We start from the raw sequence: 23663 nt of genomic DNA on the forward strand, positions 1-23663 counted from the left end.
CTTTATGGAGGAAGGGGAGGGGGGGGCACACCTTGCAAACTGTTCCAGCGTTGCAGTGGATTTACTATCCTCTGGAGTTGTGTGCAGCCAGAGGAAATCAACACAAAAGGTGCCTTCTAGTCTGACGGCTCTGATCCGTTTAGCTTCCAGTAAACTTCACCAGTGAGATGAAACACGTGGTCATCAGTCATCAGTTTGGTTTTGAGAGTCATCTGGTTAATCAGCAGCATCCCACCATCGCGAGAACAACAATCTCCAGAGATGCAGCTTCTTTCCTGCCGCTTGCAAAGTGCATTTAGACTGAAAACAGCGAGCGGAGGCAGCAACCTGCAGATGCCTTTCACCACCTCTGTTAAATACGCTGATTGAGAGTAATGAAGCAACATCTGCATGAACGCGTAATCTGCGTGAGGTTGTGTTTTATTGGGCGTTTACCAAAAACACATTATTTATAATACAGAGGAACGAAAAGAAAAAGCTCCCCTCAAGCATGCAGGTTCGGTCTGATGGGGCTCAGGTTGAAGTCGGCTGGGTCGTTGTGATTTCGTCATAAAGTGAAAATGCAATTAGTCCCACAAAACATGCCGTTTGAAGAATAATTGAACTAGTTTCTGTAACCAGTGGAGTCGCCCCCTACAGGTCCGTTAATGCAAGTTCACAGCACGTCTGAACGGTGGCGGCGGTGGAGTTTCTACCTGAGCCTTCAGTGCTGTCTGAGTCAATCAGCGGTTGTTGCTCGGTACGGCAACTTTTCACCAAAAAGTTGACCAATATCACGAATGAAATCACTCAATATGTAAATAACAAACACCGACCTCCAATCAGCATCGTCTGTGCCCCTAATGAGACAACAACGGCGCCTGATGCTAAATCCTGAAAAAGAGAGATTGTTTTTTCTCATGAAGGATTAGTTCTTCCACAGCAACCAATTTCCTCCATCTCACAGCCAATCAAGTTCACTTCAATCTGAAGTTGTGTGGCTAATTGGTTTGCAGGGTAATTCAAAACAGTGGCAGCGGGAGTGACATCAACAACAAATGAACTGAATAGAGGATGCCAATCAGCTGAATCAACCTCATTAAAGGACTACAGGTTGTTTACATATCAAGAGAAAACTTTGCTTGCTGTTTTTTGTTTTTTTAATTAAGTGTCTTAAACACTTCGCAGTCGAGGAAAAAAAACAACATGGCGCTCGTTTTGAAGAAGCCTAAAACCCACAAAAACAAAACATCTAATTACTGGAATCAGGACACGTCGCATTAACAAGTTCCCCTGAATCGTGTTCGCTCCTCCAGCGTGACGACGGCTGGCCGAGGTGGCAGCGACGGCCTGGCAGGCCTCACCTGTCTGGGAGGAGACCCAGCCGCTTGGCATGAGGCAGCATTGAGCCAGAAGGAAGCGCTTTATGGAGGAAAAACCACCGTACATGCATGTAAACCGATTCCCAGACCATGCTCGACCTACTTATGGAGTATGATGTCAGTGTCTTATTACAAAAGGATGCACGCATGATTATAAATTAATTGTAGCCTTGAATGTACAAATGCTGCTACGGTCCGATAAGTGCACAATTAAAATGAAAACCTTCATTTTCGGGGCGTAATTACCCCCAGCAGGCCAGTTGGTTGGAAGCCAAATTCATTTTTCCGTCCAAAAGTCTTTTGGTTCTTTTATAAATGCTCTGATGGTTGTGGGCAGACAGACGGACGAGAGGCAGTGGGGTAGATTCTGGACAATGTGGTGCAGAACGAAGGAAAAGCAAGATAAAAAATAAAGGGAGTGAAGAAGGGAAGGAAGTAAGAAGAGGGAAGATGGGAAATGGTCAGGGAGAACGGCGTCGGCGGCTTTCTCACCTGCAGAGAGCGACAGAAGAGAAAAGATGGAGGGAGGGGAGTAGCGGAGGGTGAAGGGAGGGAAAGAGCCGGCTAATTTTGTTCTACCTTCAGGATACCGTCGCCCTGCTGCTGGACGCCAGTGACACGGGTTGAATACCAAGAGGGATCGAGCAGAAAGTGGAGCTGAGCAACGGTTAGTTGGATATAAATCGAGTCCAGCGGGGCGACCGGGTCGCGCTTTATGAGCCCGCTAATCGCGCGTCATAGGCTGTTTAACCAGTAGGGGGCGTCACGAGGACTCGTCACTGGTTTTCTGCCTCGACAACGACACGTGTTCCGTGTTCAAGGAGTCGTGTGAACCCCAAATGACTTCTAATACTTGTTATTTTATGTCATTTTTTCAGAATTTTCTTGGGAACAAAATGTAGATTTTCCAAAAAAGAAAATCCTTTTCCCAGATTCCCAAAAACGCCTTCATGAGCAGTATTAGAGGTTTGCTAACTGCACGTTTCAGGGCCCAACAACAGCCCACACGCTAATAAAACACATTTATGGAAAGATTAGGACCTAAAGTATTAGAATCAGTAACCAAAATCACAATAAAACAAAGTATTGGCCTGTTAGGAAGGAGTTTCAGTCAAAAAACTGTTATTCGGTTAAAAAAAAAATGGAAAAAATACTTATTTTAAATGGCAAAATATTGCTTGTTCATGCAAGTACTTAAACTTAACGATGAATTTTTCCCCCTTTAACAGTAATCTCCTTCTCACAAGGGTTACGGTATTGGAGCAATGTAATTGAAGTTCAACAACCACGTGGTTGCAGAGATAATTGAGGAAACATTATTTTTTAATGTTCTTTTTTTTGTCCGAGAAAAGGTGCTGATGAAGTTAAATATGGTGAAATGGACTAAAAGCCACACGGTGAAACCTGACCACGAGTCAATCTGGACCACCAGAACGCTTCCTGTTCCCACGTCGATATTCAAGGGTATCGGACTCGTAACGCGCGACAGGAACCACAACAAAAGGTTGAAGCGTTGTGCGTGTCTCTGCTCTTACGCAACACCTCCTTTTCACAGCTGATAAACACAAACTCCTCCACAGCGGCGCTTCCTCTCCTCGCGTCAGCAACAGGAGCCGGGTCACAATTACTAAGCTCGCCAGCTTCTGATGTAAATTACAACCCGCATGCGTCCGTCCCCTTAATCTCTGCGCCGGGATTCCTCTGCTTTGTATTATCGCTCACAGCAACAAAAGAGGCCGGTATTAAGATGCCGGCTGCGCGCCGCCATGGAAGGCAAAGTGCCTGGAGAATAAGTGCCGGCGGGTCTACGTGTGCGTCGCTGTCCATACATTTTGTTAATGATACAAGGACAAAGTATGCAAGGACGTTGGGAAACAGGAGGCTGGGGGTCCGGCGTGGTTTTATTTTTAATACCAGGCGGATTCGGCTGTGCGGCGCTCGATTACTCTCTCTCTCTTTCTCCAGCTCTCGCTCGCTCATATTGGTCACATTTGCTGCCACAAGACATGTCCTCACGAGTACAGCTCCACACTGGCACCTGTTGATGGAACGGCAGCATAGCAGACACACACACAAAGAATACACACACACACACAGAGTCACACAGCTGCCCATGCTGTCCATCTTTCCTTTACAGATAGAGGAGGAGGAGTCATTATGATCTGAGGGGCCTCCAGCAGGCAATGAGCCAGTTTAAGATGACGCAGTCACACACACACACACACACACACACACACACACACACACACACACGCGCAAACACACACACACACACACACACACACACACACACACAGCGCAGAGGCAGATTCATCCACACATGCAGACCTTGTAAGCTAAATGTGTCCGCGGTGCTCGATTGGGAGGTGAAGCCGGTGCTGCTCTGCTGAATCTTGATCTAGAAAGAAGCTCATCAGAGCATCAGAGTCGATGTGTTAGAGGTGGGTTGATGAAAGGAGCGCGATTTCAACACATAAAAAAAACAACGCAACCGCTGAATTTGGCCGAATATCCTCCTGCGGCGTTAGCGGTTGTGTTTCCCGCTCCCTTCCTCCCCTCCTGCAAAGTTCACCCAATCATCTACTTTCACTTCAGGCCATCCACTTGCAGAAAGGAGAAGGCGGCGTGGTGCAGAATAATGAAGCGCTGATTGAAACGTTACAGACAGGAAGTTAGCGAGTGTCACGACACCGCCGGCACGAGCGGCCGCAAACGACTCCGAGTGGAAGGCGGTAATGAAAACGCAGCCGTCTGGCGTTCGGGCGAGGAGAAAATACGGGAATTAATGCAGACGATGGCGACCCCGAGGTCACCGGTCTGCAGTAAATAACAGACCGAGTGTTCCTTCTGCCCATCGATTATCACGCTGAAAGCATTTTAGAGGCATCTTTTTTTTTACAGAGGCCATTTTCAAATCAATCGCTCTCAATATGCATCCCAACGTCCGGCTGGAGGACGGCTGCTCACTCGAGGCCTCGCGTCAGTTAAAAACCAGCGTTCGGCTCTGGAGGAGAATACGGATGCGGTCGAGATGAAGCTCAAACCAACACGGTCGCTTCTTCTGCCAGAACATCCGCACAAAGACACGGACGCCATGTTGCCACACACACACACACACAGAGAGAGAGAGAGAGAGAAAGAGAAAGAGAGAGAGAAAGAGAGAGAGAGAGAGAGAGAGAGAGAGAGAGAGATCCAACAAAGAAGAAGAGATCCACCTGATCGGACTAGAGAGAGAGAGAGAAAGAGAGAGAGAGCGAGAGAATCGACAATACAGTACTGCCTCTTAAATAACACACACGGGCCTAAAACCCTTCAACAGTACATTATTGACTATACAATACTGCCTCTCGTACCTCATTGCTTACACACACACACACACACACACACACACACACACACACACACACACACACACACACACACACCTCGTAGTTAGAGTCATGTGACTCTAAAAGGAGCATTCTGTTGGATTGTTCAGTTCTTGCTGATTTAAAATCTTTCCCACGAGAGAAGAAGAAGAAATAAAACACACAACAAACGACATGAACGACTTCTTCACGGTTTCCATGTGAACTCGTCTCCGTAGAGACGAGATAACCCGCCTTCCTCGCGCCGCCGGAGAGGAATCCTGAGTTTTCTCAGCGTTGTTAACTCAAAGAGGAGGAAAAGCCCAACGCATCAAACGTCAACGCAACAAGCCAACACACACACAAATAGCAGTATGTACAGTGACAGTATGTACTGCTACTGCGTGCACAAAAACACACAAACGCACAAAAAAAACTAAAACACATGCACACACACACTAAAACACATGCACAAAAGCACACACACCAGTATGTACAATGACAGTGTGAGATGAAACAGTGACCGCGTACACAAAAACACACACATGAAGGCACGCACACACTCACATTCACTCTTCTGTCAGTTGCTCGTTAGCAGCGGCGGCCGGTCAGAGGGACTGTCCCCGTCCCTCCCCCGTCCGTCTCCCCCAGCGCTCACCTTCTGTAGCCGGTAGCACGTAGCAGATAGCGCGCAGCAGATAGCGCGCAGCAGATAGCGCTGTGCTAACAAGTAGCGGGGCAACAACAAGGCCTGACAAGGGAAGGGCTGGAGGTCAGAGGACGCAGCTTCCTTTGATACGAGCGCTGACGGGAGGCGGTCGAAGAAGAAGAAGAACGTGAGCAGGAACACCAACTCAACGCCGCGCACGTTGGCAGCGCCTGTAAAGCAAACGGCCCGTCGACAGCTCAGGACACCGGCAGCTCGTGGCGCTTCGTTAAAAGTCGGCGTTGTCCTTAGCGGCGGGACGCGGCGTGCACGCACTCGGCGCTGTGGTGGCGTCGCGGCTGCTCGGCCTCGGCGCTCTCGTGGTTCTTTATGGTCGGTGGCAATTTCATGGAGTTGCAGTTTCTGAACAGCACGTTGAGCGAGCCGGCGCAGGGCGGCGTTATACATCGCTTCCTATCGAGACTTTTTTTGGGTGTTTTTTGGGAGGAAGTCGTTGTTCCGAGCCACAGTTTCTTTGGGCTGGATTTCACGAGCGGTCGCCTGCGTTTCGTTTAGCGCTCGTCAAGCATGAGGTCAAACTAAATATTACCAACGACACAGTTTCACCAACAGGAAGTAAACGCTTCCACCTGGAAACACTGTAGGGTGTGTGTGTGTGTGTGTGTGTGTGTGTGTGTGTGTGTGTGTGTGTGTGTGTGTGTGTGTGTATATATATATATATATATATATATATATATATACACATATATATACACATATATATATATATATATATATATATATATATATATATATATATATATATATATATATATGTGTATATATATATATATACACACATATATATATATACACATATATATATATATATTTTGTATGTATATATATGTATGTATGTGTGTATTTATGTATCTATGTATGCATGTATGTATATATATATATATATATGTACGTTTGTGTATGCATCTATGTATCTATGTGTGTATTTATGTATCTATGTGTGTATTTATGTATGTGTATGTCAACTCAACTCCTCTCGTATTTATTATCATCATGTTCATATTAACGTGTTATTCATCATCATTCAGAGAAACCTCAATGAACAGAAAGAAAGAAAAACCTCTTCAGGAGTTTCATCAATAAAATAGAGAACGAGCCGAACACCAAATCCTCTTTGTTACTGAAGCCTTCAGATACACAACCTCCCCACCCAACACACACACAACACACACACACACACACACACTCCCCCATCACCTCAACCAGACAGGTGTTCCTGGTGCGTAACAGGAATTCACTTCAGTGTTATTTTTTTTGCGGGTGTGCATTTTTTCCAGCTGCAGGAGCAGAAGAATCGATGGAACGAAATAAAACAAAAGACATCCTCTCTCTCTCCCTCTCCCTCCCTCTCTCTCTCTCCTTCCCTCTCTCTCTCTCCCTCTCTCTCTCTCTCTCCCTCTCTCTCCCCCTCTCTCCCCCTCTCACCTTCGTCAAAGTCGGCGTCGTCCTCGGTGTGCTGGGGGAAGGGGAAGCAGTTGGTGATCTCCAGCCGGTCCTCCACCACCAGGCCCAGCAGGACGCCCTGCACCACCTCGCTGCCCTGGCCCTCCTCCTGGTAGTGCTTGATGATCTTCAGCAGCACCTGAGGACAACCAGCAAGACCACCGTCACCGAGTACCAAAATAATATAATGATGATAATAATAACACCGGAAAAGAGACAGAGGTAAAGACGCTGCTTTCAAATATCGCTTTCTGAGAATAAACTGCATTCATCACGGCCATTGTTTACGCGTTCTGCGCGCCTGTTATTGTATTTTATTGTCCTTTGATTTATGTTTTCCAATTGCGTCGTCGCTCGTCGGGTTGATTTGCGCTCATTAGTTTGTGTTAGTTTAGTTTGAGATGTTTTATTTATTCGTTTCCATCTTTCCAGTTTCAGAGTTGCAGCGTTTCTCTCTGTGTTCTTCTACACATTGAATTTATTTTATTTTAAATCACACGAAGCACATTCAACTATTTAAATGAACACCAATGGGGAACGTGGCTTATTCCATAAAGTATTAGAGCAGCATTTTAGCATGAAGAACAGTATATAATGTTGATTTAGAGTTTTAAACATTGATATACGACTGTATTAAACAAAGGAACATTGTCATAACACATATTTTCACGTTCAGTTTACTTTCCTCAACCCATCGCACATCTTAACATAGCAGATATTAACCCCAGGACGTATTAGAGGAAGATAAATTGTTAAAATATGAATAGTTAAGTGGCAGTACAAGTGATTTTTTTCATATTATTGAATGGATCATTACATAAACGCCACAGCCGGTGTCGTCCACTCCTTTAGGTCACAAAGCTTAAATCAACTCAAACATTCAAGTTAGTTCTCACTTAAAATTGTAATAACCAAAACGAAGAAATGGATGTTTTATTTGTCGTCACCGACGTGAGAGCGAAGCTCAGAGTCAAGATGTTTTACTGTCATAAGCACAGATAAGAGTTATTCTACACAATGAAAAGCTCCCAACAGAAGGCACAAATAATAAAGGCACAAAATAAAAAAAGATATAAGAGTACTAAACAAAAATATGATAATAGTATTGTTAGGATAAAATATGATAATAGTATTGCTCATTGTATCTTTATACACGATGCGTTGCTACAACGTTGCTACAACGTTGTAGCAACGTTGCTACAACGTTGCTACAACGTTGCTACAACGTTGCTACAACGTCCAAATGTGCTCATGACATGAAGTCCCAGCAGTTACTAACCGGGTGAAGCGCCGATAATCTTTTTTTTTGTGGCGAACAACATGTGTAACGGTGACAGGCTTCAAAACAGGACATCGTGTAGTTTGTGGACGCCGGACCGTTCGGTGCGACTGAAGCCGCTCACTTCTGTCAGCGGAGTGACAGCCGGCACGACCACGACGTCAGTCACCCGCCGCCGGAGGGGAAGTGTCCGCCGAGGCGAGGCGCTTTGAGGCCGTTTCACACGTCAAAAGCATTATATTTATATTTTATCTCGACTTATGTTGCACTGCAATGGCTGCTGCAGCATTTCTATAATCTGCAGTGAAGGGCGAGAATACAGGCGGCGGCCCAGAAAAAAAAACTGAAATATTTTTGGAAAGTTTTTAAGAAAAATGCAACCCACGTACAGTAGGAGGGTATATTTGGACCTGTGGTCCTGATATCCCACATCGCCGTGCTTCATCTGGACAGCGTGGTCCATGCATCATCGTACGCGTTTAATATTTAATGCCAGATATAAATGGGCCAATAGGACAAGTCTCCACATGATTGAAGAGCTGGTTTAAGCTCCAATGCTGCATCACCGACACCAAGGACGGCAGGGGAAGGGCTACGGCTTACTTCCACACACACGCACACACACACACACATGCGCGCACACACACACACACACACACACACAGCTACCAATCATGGAAACCTTGACCAGCGAAAACAGCTGAGGCAAGGAGTAGAGAATAAAGCAAAGCGTCTAAATGAACAGGAAGAGGACAAGGAGCTGAAACCACCGTGTGGAGCGGGAGAGCATAAATCACACCGATAACAGTGTGGGCAGGTCACAGCCAGAGGCATTAATAACACACGCACGTGCACACACACATGGACAGACACACACATGCACGCCGAGGCTGGGTGGCAGTCCTGGGGCAATGCTCACAACAAAACACACATCATCACCGTGAGGGAGCCCTTACTCGTCTCACTAGCTCAGGCCCTCACCTGCACACGCACACACACGCACACACACACACACACACACACACGCACACACACACACACACACACACTTGTCTTGGGAGATGATTTATTTCAATGGAGTGCTGGACCTGTCATGCAACAAGTAAAAGAGCTGGGGGGGGAGGAGAGGTGGAGTGGGTAGAAAAACAAATCTCATTCCCTGCCTGCCTGCCTTGTCTGTTCTGACTGAGAGGGGAGAAAGGTCTGAACAAAAGGTCGGGGAGGGAGATGGAGAGAGAAAATGTAAGAGTGAGAAACTAGACGGATGAAGAAAATGACGACGAGAGAGCGGGGAGGGAGGTGAGGATGAGGAGGGAGGGATGAGGAGAAGAGGGCGACTGTCCATTCTGAGGACTTCCAGTGTGGATTCAGCCCTCTTTGAGCTTTGGCTTCGTTCTCTGGCAGCAGAAAGCTTTTCTAGTCTTAGTCCATCAGTGAGAGCAGAAAGCACAGATACACAATGCTTTCAGCCATCTAACCCTCTGCAATCTGTTCATCACACACACACACGTGTGTGTGTGTGTGTGTGTGTGTGTGTGTGTGTGTGTGTGTGTGTGTGTGTGTGTGTGTGAGATGGCCTCCTGTCAGGAAAGGGGGGGGTGAGAGATGGACATTTGGCCAAAAACAATGTCGAGAAAGGCAAATAAATGAAGCTAAAATCTACCAGAGCTTAAAGAAAAGCCCTGCATGTACAGAAATTGCCTTAAAGGGTGGATGAAGAGGCCTATGGACTAAAGGAAAGGAAGGAAGGAAGGAAGGAAGCGGGGTTTCAGTGGATTTGTTGCGTTTGCTTCCCGGTGCTGAATAAATGCCAGAAGGTATTGTAAGCAAAGCCTGGAAAGCTCCACGTTTGTGCAAACATGGATGCACACACACACACACACACACACACACACACACACACACACACACACACACACACACACACACACACACACACACACACACACTATTGATCTAGCTCAGCAGAAGCTAGCCCAGTGAGCGCACCTCATGTGGAGAGGGCCCCAAGATTGATATGTGGACAGTGTGTTATAAATCAACAAGCTTAAAATTGAATTGTGCAAAATCAATTGCGGTCCAAATCCCCTGTTGGCTGCCTTTAATTCTCATCATAAATCTTCTCCCTCTCGCTCACAAAAGGGGCTTATATATTCCCGCCACAACGGGGCTCTACTTATGAGAAAGTACAGCGAGGGAGACGATCCCGTAATGACTTTCCTCCTTTCTTTTTTTTTTGATGTGTAGACAACCTCTGCGCTGTAATATTCTCAACAGACACAACGGCTGTAATGTGGCTCCAGTTGCATTAAACCACCTTATCTCACAGCTCGGGCCTTTTTTATTTTACAAATCTCATTAAGGAATCTCTTTTATTTAACAGTGCACATGCAGCGGGCACAAGATCCGAGGGCTGATTCAACCAGGAGATCACGAAAGAGGTATTAATTAATCATTAATGCGGCACTTTTTCTTTTTTTTTACAAAGTTTACACAGTCCTCTACTCTTTTACTTGTAAAACAACTTCAAAATACAGAGTGAACAAACTGTAGTTTCTGTATTACAAAGCTGTGGTAGAGAAGAAAAAGTAGTTATTAACTGCACTGAACAGATGGGAACATATGTCTCCACGCTGGGTAGCGAGTTATCTCTCGTGTGTGTGTGAACAACTTCCTGATGAGCGCCGGCTTAAAGACCGGAGGCAACAGGAGAAGCCTCGGGGGGGAAGAAAGGACTGTTCTGGCAAAGTGATGAAAAATCGAAAAGAAAAATGTCTGCCACTGCTGAAAGAATCTTTTTTAAAAGCACATAATTTTGACACATTTCTGCCTTCTTTTCCCTCATCGCCCAAAGCTTTCAAACCACATTGCCAAGATGTCCTGTGAAATGCGCTCTGACTGCTTCATTCTTAGGCTGTGAATAAGTCCTGGGTCTGACGCGCGTCATACGTCAGAATGAATTAAGTCTGAGCGCTGCAGGCGTTTTTTGTGTGATCCCAGTAGGTGTTTAATGGAACCCCGTCGCCGTGCAGCGCTCCGCTCCCGTGGCAAGGGCGACCGCGAGAACCTCGTCAGACGAGAGGAAACCGTCGGCGGCGATGCCGTCTGTGGGCAAAAACCTTGAGAGGCGGTGATGACGCAACACGGCGGCAACTGCAGAATATTGATGCGAACGCTTTTCAGGACCCGGAGCCTGAAATACACACCTTTCCTTCTACAACCTGAAGGAAAGCAAACGAGGTCTCACACGGAACGGATCTATAATATAACTCATTAGAGGTGTAAATAATACACATTGAGGTGAAAATCTTTAGATTTTGAAATTAGAGTCTGAGGCAGTTTTAATGAGCGAAATAATAAAAAAGAAAGAAAAGCAGCAGCTGGTTCAGACATCAAGCAGATGAGCTGCTTTGTGTCCAGTGGAGGGCAGGAGGTGGAGAGCAGCGCCCGGCATGCACCACGTTTGTCCTCTGCTGTTTATACTGAGGTACTACACGATACTAATACATAGAGCATTTAGGACGGGGTCACAAACCTTTCGCTTTTAGGATACAATATAAGGGCTATTTGTTATCATGTAGCTACATTGTTGTATTCAGAACATGTTACTCTACTCGGCAAAGTCACTCTTATGGTACATTAAAAACTATATTTAGAAATACTTTGACTCAAACATTAGAACTTTTAGGATGGGGGTCGCAAACTTTTCGCTTCCAGTACACAATAGAGGAGAGCAGGCGCCTCGGCTAGCTGTTATTATGTAGCTACCTTCAGACCATTTAATGTTACTCTACTCTGTAAAGTCATCCTTATGGTACATTAACTATATTTAGAAATACTATGACTCAAACATTAGCGATTGGGTCTCAAAGAAGACACGTGGGACATTTGGAAAGTCAACTATCCTACGTGATGGTTAAATAGTATTATAGCTACTGCAGTTGAAAGACTGGAGACGAATGAGCGCGCTGGAAAATCCTCCTATTCAGTATATTCTTGTTTTTTTTTAGGGGTACAATAATTTTGCGGCCATGTGCTCCTCTAGATAACATAACTAGGGAGGTGCCGGTTTTAAAATCAAACGCCTCTTCGGTTTCCCGACCAGCATCGGCTAGCTAAACGCAACGTAAACCGGTTAGCCTATTAGCATTTCAGACGGTTGGGAAGTTTTAACCAGCACATATTACTTATTTTGGCAATACAGCTTATGTTTGAGTAACTCGATATACACAACGGGTATCAGCTACGGTGTAATAAACTGTAATACACGTAAAACAACACCGTGTCTGTCCGCCATGATGATGCTCACACTGTAGTTAGCATCCAGCTCTGGTAGCATCTACCGCTCCCAGTGCCGTCCGCCACAGACAATAAATAAACAATAAACACTTACCAATCCCTCGATTTGGATCTGTTTGACGGGAGAGTCCAACGTGCCGCTGGTGGAAGCCATCACGGTGGTAGCCGCCGTGGTTGTCTCTTTACGGGAGGCCATCTGGATGCTTCTACACGCGGAAAGAAGGGAGGAAAGAGTTCGGAGACGGACGTTTCCGGTAGATATGCGTACCTGCTTTCCTGTCCGTGGAGAAACAAGGGCTAAGTCGAGAGGGCCGCATTTAGTTGCAACCGATGGATCGCAATAACTTAACAGCTGTTTGTGGGCTAAATAATGGAGCTTCATTTAATTAATTAGGCCGTTGACATTGCTACGATAAATATGTGTATATACATATATACACAGTGTATTCTACAGGCAATTATTTATATAACTACAGAATGAGAGGATGGAACCTGTTGAGCCCCGAGGATCCCCTACATTTATATCAGGTCACAAGGTACAAATCAAGAAAAAAAACATCTTAAAAAAATCCCCCCAAAAATTCATGTTGGGTATCAAATTAAACATAAAAATCAGGGCTACAGTAATATATAATCCCCATGTATACGAAGGTAAATTTGTGTATTTTTTACCCAAGCAAATTTCTAGTTTGTAAGTAAATTGAATCAAAATCTCTGCTCTCAATGAAAACAAATGTTCTGAAAAAATAATTTCAAAAAAAAAATCTCTTAAAACAGCTGTTGACATGCAGCCCAGTGGCATTAATAGAGGGCACGCTTTAAATTTTGAGATGAATGAATAATATGAATGAATAATTTCCAGTTACCAAGTACTTAAAACACTTTATTTCAAATCTTTACAGATGTATCACAACTAGAGGTTACCCAAAGACTAAAAAGGTGGGATACTGAACTTAACTGTAACATGTACATTACCTAGTTACATAATGCAAAAAGATGAAGAAGCATAAACGTAAGGTACAAAAAAAAAAGAAAAAAAATTTGAAATCCACATAAAACTGAATAGATTAACTGCCTGAATTATACATCTGAAACATGATATTTAATGCTGGGTATAACTTCCCAATGTTTTTGACAGATTAATCATTTTGTTTATGGTAAAACTACAAGTGCAACAAAGAGACGATGGGAGAGGTCACACTTCTGAGCAATAAAACAAACAGTACCTTTCCAGAACATTATAGTCAATACAGGATTCCTTGTGAAAATACAGGGCTCTTTATCTAAAATCTGCAATAATCCAGGTGTGAGGGGGCCAATGGTATGAAGACTGAAATAAGCAGACGATGACATTTTAATTTATATATAAAAAAAATTAAAACTAGAGAAAAAGCTTACAAATCAGTGACTGAAAAAGGGTTGTTTTATAAATATACTCGTTAAAACGTTCTGCCTCAGTCGTTTCAACTAAATGAATACTGCATGATTCCAACTTTACAGTCAAACCATTTCTTGTTGTTTTTTAAAGTTTCCAACCCCTCCCTCCCCTTTACGCAGGAAAAAAGGGACAGGAAAACACAAAATAAAAAAAAGGCAAAAAAGTTGAGTAATTTAAAAAAAAAAAAAAAAAAAAAGTATGTTTGTTTGCAAGCAGAGTGTTTGTCTGTTTCCTCCCGATGTCTAAATGAGGGTGAATCTTGGTCCGGCGGTGGCCACGATGTCGCTGTAGGGCTCGGTCTGGGTGACCTCGATGGCTTGCTGCTTCTTGAGGACGAGAAAACTGTAAAACTTGGCGGCGGCCTGCTTCTTGTTGTTGTTCCGGCACAGTTCCAGGAGGCTGACCGAGTCGGCGCCGGTCTTAGCCATGACGCGCTGGAAAGGACGGAGGCAAAGGTTTCAGTTTAATATGCAACAATCGACATGTTGAGATCGATAGACTGCACTTTAGAGCGGAAAAGCAATGAAAAAAAACACTACTAATTATTCTGCTCGAGGCTTTGTTCTCGCTGATACCAAAGTTTTACCTGCACACACAATCAGATACAAAAATAATTAAAAAGACAACTCAGTCTAGTTGAACTATAGGTTTTGTACCTGGAGACCGTGCAGCATCTGCTGGGTTCTCTTGTTCCATCTCTTCTCCTCCTGATCCTGGTCGGTAGTCTGACCGTCTTCATCCTGAGAACAATAGATGACATCATCATCATCGCTCACACAATCAAGTAAAAGTTGTGACAGAAAAGGCAAGCTGTCTAAACTGGGAGAGTTTGCAATAACTTTGTTTAGTTTAGTTCATTAACAGGATTCACACACAAAACAAGACATGAAACTAACAGTTAAAAACAGGACAAACAGAATAACACAAATTTAAATAAAACGAGTAGTCGGAAAGTAAAAAAAACTACAAAAGCAGAGGAGAAAAGAAGCGTTCATGGCCTGAGGAGAGGACAGATTATTGACCTGCAGGAGTCATGTGAGGTTTGTTGTTGGGCTTGAAGGCATCAAGTGAACTTAAGCTCGCTATCGTTGTGTTTTTATTTACTTGCTCGTCAGCGGTTTCAGTCACTAAACAAACAGCCGTTATTTTAAAACTCACCTCCTCGTCGCTGTCGTCCTTCTTGTCTTTGTCCTCCTTGCCCAGCAGGTCCAGCTCGGGGACCAGCTGGGTGAGGTTCAGGGTGGTCTCCTCCGGGGGCAGATCCACCTGGGGCATGTCTAACCTCTGGGACAAGACAGAGCGGTCGGCCACCTGCTGCGGCTCCAGGGGAGCCATCTGAAGACGGGGAAAAGCAGGGAATGAGTCATAAGTTAGGACAACGCAGTTCAGACGACGGAATTAAATACGGTTTCACGTCCCTCTCCATCTCGTTGGTGGAGCTTATCCCAAATTTATCGCTTCAAAAACACCATCTGGTGTACCATTTCAATTAGATGCAACGTGACCCGATTAACATAAACAGCTGATTCAACAGTAGTATTTGTCATGAAATATGTCTCTACAGCGGGAGCACTGAACCTCCACGTGGTGATGTGCTGAGGAAACATCATGGAAACTATTCCAGTGTTTTTGAGAGAGCAGAAGACAGCGCAGAGGGCTGGTACTCACGGGCAGGACGACCTCTTTGTCGATGGTCTTGCGCTTCACGCCGCGAGGAGTAGAGGGAGGAGGCATGACGGTTTCATCCAGAGTCGTCCTGCTGCCCTCCATCGCAGAGGCGGCCAGCATGCTGGGCTCCTCCATGATGGTCTGGTCTGAGGGACGGAGGAGGGACATGGTCATAAAAACACATTTTGACTTTTACATGACTTTAAACCAAATGTTCATGACTTTAAACCAAATGTTCATGACTTTAAACTAAATGTTCATGACTTTAAACCAAATGTTCATGACTTTAAACCAAATGTTCATGACTTTAAACTAAATGTTCATGATCAAACATTGTGTGAAATGTGTGTGTAAACAGTAAAAAGTGATAAAATGTAGTATTTAAACTAACAATGAGGATTCAAAGCATACAGTAAACCTTAAATGACTCAAATGAATGAGAGACAATAGTTTGATTAAAAGAATAAACATTTATATAGATGCCTGTATGTATGCTGCTGATATTTTGAGCCTCTTGCTTTTAAAAGCAGATTCATTATTTATAACTCAGCGTAAATGAACGTCATGAACACATGAATATAACACATGAATATGACACATTTACTACAATTTGACGATTTTTCCAGGTCTGGAAATAACGATTTTAAAATGTCATGACTTCTCCAGGTTTTACATGAGCGGATGAACTCTGCAACATTTAAAAAAGTGAGTATGAAACATGACTCGAGGCCCTCCTCTCGTCTCTCACCGATGACGTCTCGGTGCTGACTCAGGATCTCCTCTCTCGGCACCTCGGGGTTCTCCAGCTCTTTGAGGAACTCGTCCAGGCTGTCTGCCTCGCCGCCCTTCCTCCTCTTCCTCATCTCGTCGGGCACCAGAGGCGTCAAGCAGCGCGTGAACATCTGACGGCAGAAAGTCCACAGTTAATACTCGGAGGAAAAGTTCTACAAAGTACAAAAGGTCACCGAGATAATAGAATAAAAACACAGAGGAGGTAAACGTGCATCTCGGCTCTGACGTCATCTGAACTCAAACGTATTCATTCTCAGAGCCTCCACGATTGTTTTGAAGAAAATCTCGTTCGCCATTGTTTCACCGCTTTCCCTCATTACTGAAGCGTTATCTCAGCCGACCCGTAACTCGTTCCCTTTTAATTAGAACCCCGCTGATTAGCCGCGAGGCCGCAGATATAACTGCCATCCTGCACATCGAGTTTGGTAAAGACCGACGCCAGAAGAAAGAAAGAGGGTCTGATAAATTATGCATCGACACGCTTTCCATTCAGTATTCTGGAGGGGCGGCGGGCGGGTTTGAGAGGGAAGAGAGACCGACAAAACCAATCACTTCCTCCACCTCCTGTTCCTTCAATGTTCTCATTTTAAATCCCACAACCTGAACAGAATGTCAATGAAAGATACAATATTATAAATCTACTCTCCTCCTTCCATTAAAAGCAGAAAAAAGTGCCTGCGTTTGACCTACTTGGACAGACTCAGCATCCAGGTTGTGGGCCCGGTTTCGTTCCCAAAGCGGCGACACCGCGTGTGAACATGTTTATTCAGAAAAACAAGATATTTCTAAACCAGGACGCGCGTCACCTTCAGCAGCCGGGCGTTCCACAGGGGCTGAGCGGGCAGAGAGAAGAGCTTCTCCACGCCGCCGGTCTCCTTCCACATCATGAGCTTCTTGGTCGGGGGCGCGAGGTCGAGGGTGGTGACGATGTCCGAGTAGTCGGACAGCTGAGCCCGGATGGTCTTGCTGTCCAGCTCCTTCACGCTGTCCACGATCAGCTTCCTCTTGCGCTTCGCCTTGGTCTCTTTCACTGGAGACGTGGAGAAAGTAAAGATTAAAATACATGCACCGCTCGTTGCTTCGTTAGCACGCCCACATCCATAAAAAAGGTCACGATTCAGCACATAAAGATTACTTAAGGGCTTCCTTTGTCTCACCATGTTCACACAGTCATATCAGTGTCAGTCTTGTGAATTGTGTGTCGCGGTGTGTAAATGGTGAAGGTACAGTCGTCTACAAAATAGGAATCGTTTTTAAAATGGCGGCGTCTCTACAGAAAAGTCTTACCAGTGATGTCAATGGGCTCCAGGGCGAAGGCCTCCTCCTCGTTGTGAACCAGCGTGGTCTGCTCCGTCTGGTCGGCCATCGCCGGCAGCGGCTCTGCCGGGCCGGAGTCTGGGCTGTCGGGACCCGCTACACACACACACACACACACACACACACACACACAAAGACACACACACAGAAAAAGGAATTGCAATTCATCGTCAACAGAAATCTAGTCTTGCTCGCGATGCCGACCAGATGCAGACCCAAAAGGCTCGTGTGTGTGTGTGTGTGTGTGTGTGTGTGTGTGTGTGTGTGTGTGTGTGTGTGTGTGTGTGTACACTTCATTGAAACACAGCCATAATGTAATGCTATAAGAGCGTGACTGCTCCTTGCTGTCCGTGTCGTACTCTCCTTTGACTTTGCAGGTCGAGCATCGTCTCTCTGCATCTCTTATTGTTTAGCTGTGATCTATATACTTCTACATTCACATACTCTGCATGCTTTTATGTTCTGTGCCTCTGGCTTGGATGTTTTTTAGTGTCTAACTTGTCTCCACCTTGTCTTCAGTCCAGTCTATTTTATAGTTATAATTCATTTTATTTGCTTTGTGTGTTGCATGAGGTTACTATGTATTTTAATATTCTCCCTCATGCATTGTTTGTGCCTCATTGTAAAAAACAGCAACATTTTTATGGCCTTGTGTATTTAATCTTATTTCTGTTTTTAGGTTGTTGCCTCTCGGGACTAGAGATGAAAAATAGCCTCCCGGCTAACTGGAGCTGCTACAGAAATGTTTTTATTAATGCGTACTGTCTCCTTATCAAATAAACCATTCAACGAATAAGAGAAATGGAGACCGTGTACGAGGAAAAGATAAATGTATATTCGGTTTCACTCGCTTTGTAATGAAACGCTTGACTCACGCGACTGGAGGTTGTCGAAGTCGTCCTCGTCGTCTCCATGGTCCGGCGGCATCAGGACGCTTTCTGTGATGGCCGGCGGGTCGTCGAAAATACCTCCTCCGTCTTCAGAGCTCAGTAGCTTATCAACTGGGAAACAATTAAGATCAACTATTAATAAAAAAGGTAATCATTAAATCTCACAGAACCACTTCAATAGTAGCCCAACACAGCCTCACAGCTGAGATTTAAGAGGAAGCGGCTCACCCAGCATCCCCCCGTCCGTGTTGCCCAAGGAGGCGTCGCCAAAGTCATCGTACTCCATGTGGTTGGACTTGTCGGGGAGGTTGGCCGGGCCGGGCTCAGCCTCCAGCAAAAGGTTAGAGGCCGCGGCGCCGTGCATGATGTCCTCCTCGAACGTGCTGGCATCACGCATCATTTCTCGGTCGTCCATACCAAAGTCAGCTGAAGGTCACAGACGGTAGATGTTAAAAAAATACCAACGAGGAGAGTCAGTTTCTCTGTATTCAACAGTTCTATTATTCCAGTAATGAAATGCTTGACGTAAACTATCAGTCTATATGATGTTTTGCAGTTTAATACACAATTATCTCCTCGTACATGTGTAACGAGTGATGCACTTGTACAACACATAATGCACGGTGTCCTACCAAAGTCATTGTCCTGCAGGAGGCTGAGGTTGCCGACGTCTTCCCTCATTGTGATCTCCTCTACTCGGCTCTGGTTTAGGGTGAACTGCTGGGCCACGTCTATGTCACTGTGAGGGGAAAAACACACATGAGTACAACAGCTAGTACTCGAGCGAAACAAACTCACAGACTCGTAGTTAACTTACTCCAAATCAGGAAGCGGCTGGTCAAAGTCGTGGAACTCCTCGGGTAAGGTGATGGCATTGTAGGCTGCCTCTCTGTTTTCCTCGGGGAGATCCACCACGCCTGAGAATCGACAGAAGTAGTCGTGTCGTTATAACACACACAACTGCTCTCCATCATCAAAAATCTCACAAAGACAAAGTCAAGGTTTTGTTTGAGAAAACAGACACAAAAATGTCCTTCAAAAAGCTGTTCATCGTTACAGTCTGGTATAACTCTGCTGGTTAGAGATGTAAAAAAACAACAGATGCCCTTGCATCTGTTGATTTTCTGGTTTGTTTTCAGCCTTGCGGCTGTATCAGTGGACAAGAAACACAACAAAAACACCAGCAACCTCCTATCTTTAGTCTACAAATTGCAGAAAGCACTTTGCTCCAGCTCTAGTTTGGCTTGTCGGCTCTGCTTACCTGGCCGGAAAGCCATTTTGATCTTGATGAAGGCTTCATTACAGTCGGCGAGCAGGTACTTGGCCTTCCTGTGGTAGATTCTCACCACCCCGAGGAGCAGGTGGCCGGATGTACGAAGAGCCATCTTCACCTAAGAGAAAAGGGGGGGAAAATTGTAACAAAGACAAGACATGTTGAGGGGAACACTGAACAGCATCATCAGCTTCTATCAACACTGCACAGCAATGACTTGACAGTGGAAATGAAGCATTTTATGTACGCAATGCAATTTGAGGTTTTAAACAAAGAAAATTCTATTAAACTGCGAGCATGAACTCTGAATGTAATCTGCTTCCATTTCATTATTTGTTTCCTTCTCATTAAAATGACTGCTTTTAATAATTCAGGAGGCAAAAAAATAATAATAGCAGAACAAAGCCGTGCAGGAACTCTGGATCTAAACAAAAACGCAAGGCTGCAAAAGCACGAGGGAAGGCAGACGGCGCTTTCATCTCGTTACCTTCGGCGAGATGATGCTCTCCACGCTGCTCTCGAGGTTGCATTCGAACACGTGGGCCTTGGTCAGCTTCTTGTCCCAATGGGCCGCTAGCCAGATCTTGGCCAGCGGCCCTCGTTTGCTGAGGACAAAGTGGGCGTAGAACATTGCCCCGGTTGCCCTGGCTCACAAACGACACGCTGCGGTACGGTTTCACCTGGAACCGAATGCAAGAAAATCAGTTGTTAGTTGATGTATAAGGGGGCGTTTATCTTTTTCGTTGTTTTCTTGCAAGAGAAACTTGATGCTTGCTCTTCTCCCGATGACTTTCAATCGCTCGTGACATGTGAATCGGTTTATCAATTATAACGCATATGAATGTTTCCACTTAATAGTCTTTACTGTACCCAAATTGCCTTCAGGGAGTCATAGGCTATCCTGTAGGAATGATTGCTGGTCAGAAGTACAAGGCGAACAAGGCTGATTCTCCAAAAAAAAAATTGGCTCATGAAGAAAATCCAAAATTCACCCAAATAAATCTGCATGTATAAAAACGGTCGAGATGTTTTAGGAAACGGGGATCTTTGTTTCCCCTTCTTCTTAGCAAGTTAGCCAACAACACTGCAAATGTGTGAAACCAAATAGTTTTTAGGCAAAGATGCATGAGCTAACTTTGATTATTAGGAAGTCTCGATATTCTCTCGACATAACGAGGAGTCTGGTCCGACTGAAACAAACTAATCTCGTGTCATTAGCTTAACCTTAAAAAAGGTTTAAGCTAATGTTCATGTTTCCCCTCAAAGCTCGTGTTTTGCGCCTTATTTGGTCAACGATCACTTTACACGTTAACGGTGTGAAAACACAGCAGAACACACGACATTAAAAAAAAGGATTTTTAATCAAAACAGCGCCGACTTTTCACAAGTTCCGCCTATTTCTCAGCCCGGGAGGAAAACATTGGAAATGCACATGTCTTCCAGTGGCCGCGTTAACAAAACAACTATTCGGGTTATTTCAATGATTCATTCATAATTTGCACAAATACGAGTTTGTATAGTTATTTTATTTTTTTTAAAGAAAAAAAAGCGCGGTTATGTAACGTGAGGCATTAATACGGTGTAATGCGTTAAGAGCGCCAAGGGGCTGGTCGGCGCCAGCAAATAGTCGGCGCCATCAAGTGAGGATGAACTAAATTAGCCGCTAGCTAACTACAAAAACGAGCAATGAAAAACGACTCGTAGCGGTTTCAAGTTCATTTAAATATTATATATATATATATTTTAAAAAAATAGTCGGCAAACCCATAGTGTGCTGGAACCGGTAAGCTAACGATACTCGTACTTTTTCCCCCCTCATTCAGCACAACTGTATCGGTTAGCTGGCGGCTAACGGCTCCGTGTACAGTGAAGGCCGCGGCGGGTCCGCGCAGACGTGCATGACGGTTTCCTCCCGGGGAAGCCACAGAACCGGGCGCGAATGAGTCCGCTGCAGACACACTTACCGACAGCACCCCCTCTACGGTGAAATCCCAGAGATTATGTGATTTCTCCCAGCGAATTCTCCCCTGTTGTACTCATTAAAACAGCCAAGATGGCGCCAGTCGCCTTCCTCCCGCTCACCGCTGTCCTTTTAAAATCGGCAGGATGTTGACAGTCAAAAAAATGGCGGAGGAGGAGTCTGCCGAGGCCGGCGGGCGCGCGCCAGCAGGCGATAGGGGGCGCTGTGGGCCAGCGCGCACATGACGCTCCACGTCAATCAATATGATCACGACGACGACAACTCTACAAAATTACGAAACAGATTCCTGAATATAAAGCTAACAAATGCAAAAGAGACAATAATGCATTTAAATAAGGTGTTTGATATAAAACTGTATGGAGCTTTTCAATGTGTTTTTTATTTTGATATGGATTTCTGATGTCAGAGATGCATACTACATGACGATTGTGTAGTTGCAACACGATGCTGCACAGCCCTGTGTGTGTGTGTGTGTGTGTGTGTGTGCGTGTGCGTGTGCGTGTGCGTGTGTGTGTGTGTGTGTCTGCATGGTGACACAGTTTTGGACCATCTGCTGAGCTAAACAACATATTTTTTTATCCATCACGTGACAGACATATAAACGGCCTCGTGCGCAGCGTGGTGACGCGTGAAGTGAGTCATGACACGCTGGAACATCTGATGATCCACACACACACACACACACAAACACAGACACACACACACACACACACACGCACACACACACACACACACACACACACACACACACACAGCACAAGCCTGTTATTATCTGCACAGCTGTGTGAAGTACATACATATATTAACATCTTGTGGTTTTGTATGTGTTGATGCTCAAAGATGCAGAATGGGATCCAAAAACACTCACTGCATTAAATGGACTTGTACTCGTAAAGCCCTTTTCTAGTCTTCCGACCACTCAAAGCGCTTTAACACTGCATGACATCTTCATGCATTCACACCCTGATGGGAGGAGCCACCATGAAGGAGCTACATCAGTAACATCAGCCATTCATACATTGTAGGCACTTCAGGAGACAATTTAGGGTCAAGTGTCTTGCTCAAGGACACATCGACGTGGGCTAGAAGTGCCGGGGATTGAACCACCGATCCTCTGATTGAAAGATGATCCTGCACACCATCATTGCTTTCATTTGTACATATCATATTAATAATGGGTTGTTTCTTTAAATGTATTTATGGACGGTTGTAACGACAGGGTTCATGCACATGTTGACTAATGGATTTTCATGACTTTAAAACCACATTTTCATGACTTTAAACTAAATGTTCATGACTTTAAACTAAATGTTCATGACTTTAAACCAAATGTTCATGACTTTAAACCAAATGTTCATGACTTTAAACCAAATGTTCATGACTTTAAACTAAATGTTCATGACTTTAAACTAAACGTTCATGACTTTAAACCAAATGTTCATGACTTTAAACTAAATGTTCATGACTTTAAACTAAATGTTCATGACTTTAAACTAAACGTTCATGACTTTAAACTAAACGTTCATGACTTTAAACTAAATGTTCATGACTTTAAACTAAATGTTCATGATCAAACATTGTGTGAAATGTGTGTGTAAACAGTAAAAAGTGATAAAATGTAGTATTTAAACTAACAATGAGGATTCAAAGCATACAGTAAACCTTAAATGACTCAAATGAATGAGAGACAATAGTTTGATTAAAAGAATAAACATTTATATAGATGCCTGTATGTATGCTGCTGATATGTTGACTCTTCCAGGTGTTTCATGCTCGTAGGAACTCTGCAGCGAGCTGCTGCGATGTAAAGCCTGAAGGAAAAGGAGGAACATGTTGGTCACAGGGTTT

The 23663-nt window shown here is 44.6% G+C and overlaps 3 protein-coding genes across 3 annotated transcripts in view; all 3 read right to left on the bottom strand.

The window, feature by feature from the left end:
• Positions 1-12705, bottom strand: part of LOC137799569 (eukaryotic translation initiation factor 3 subunit H-like) — a 31777-nt gene extending 19072 nt beyond the window's left edge. The window contains exons 1-2 of the mRNA XM_068596371.1: positions 12551-12705; positions 6861-7017 (exon numbers count right to left, since the gene is read on the bottom strand). Coding sequence (XP_068452472.1) covers positions 6861-7017; positions 12551-12652 — 259 coding nt within the window. The 5' untranslated portion in view covers positions 12653-12705. The remainder of the gene's footprint in view (positions 1-6860; positions 7018-12550) is intronic.
• The window catches only part of LOC137799537 (CUB and sushi domain-containing protein 3-like), a gene marked incomplete at its 5' end in the record, with an annotated part of 388544 nt that overhangs the window by 297284 nt on the left and 67597 nt on the right, over positions 1-23663 (bottom strand). The window lies entirely within an intron of this gene.
• Positions 13319-21937, bottom strand: LOC137799576 (double-strand-break repair protein rad21 homolog A-like). The gene is made up of 14 exons (XM_068596380.1): positions 21799-21937; positions 20322-20514; positions 19823-19952; positions 19379-19478; positions 19194-19300; positions 18790-18987; positions 18547-18672; positions 17642-17767; positions 17161-17384; positions 16311-16464; positions 15563-15708; positions 15053-15229; positions 14551-14634; positions 13319-14328 (listed from the first exon to the last, which is right to left on the bottom strand). The coding sequence occupies exons 2-14, from the start codon at positions 20463-20465 to the stop codon at positions 14137-14139; spliced, it is 1908 nt and encodes a 635-aa protein (XP_068452481.1). The 5' UTR covers positions 20466-20514; positions 21799-21937; the 3' UTR covers positions 13319-14136.

The sequence above is a fragment of the Clinocottus analis genome, unplaced genomic scaffold (assembly GCF_023055335.1).
Source record: "Clinocottus analis isolate CAN_PGR_092001 unplaced genomic scaffold, fCliAna1.0.p SCAF_36, whole genome shotgun sequence".
In the NCBI taxonomy this organism is placed as follows: Eukaryota; Metazoa; Chordata; class Actinopteri; order Perciformes; family Cottidae; genus Clinocottus; species Clinocottus analis.

Bases quoted from the DNA above. Each gene is read 5' to 3' on its own strand.
- LOC137799576 (XM_068596380.1), bottom strand. From the start codon at position 20,465: ATGTTCTACGCCCACTTTGTCCTCAGCAAACGAGGGCCGCTGGCCAAG. The intron at 18,673-18,789 runs GTGAGCCGCTTC...ATTGTTTCCCAG, and splicing joins CACGGACGGGGGGATGCTGG to TTGATAAGCTACTGAGCTCT. The intron at 14,329-14,550 runs GTACAAAACCTA...CGTCCTTTCCAG, and splicing joins AGATGCTGCACGGTCTCCAG to CGCGTCATGGCTAAGACCGG.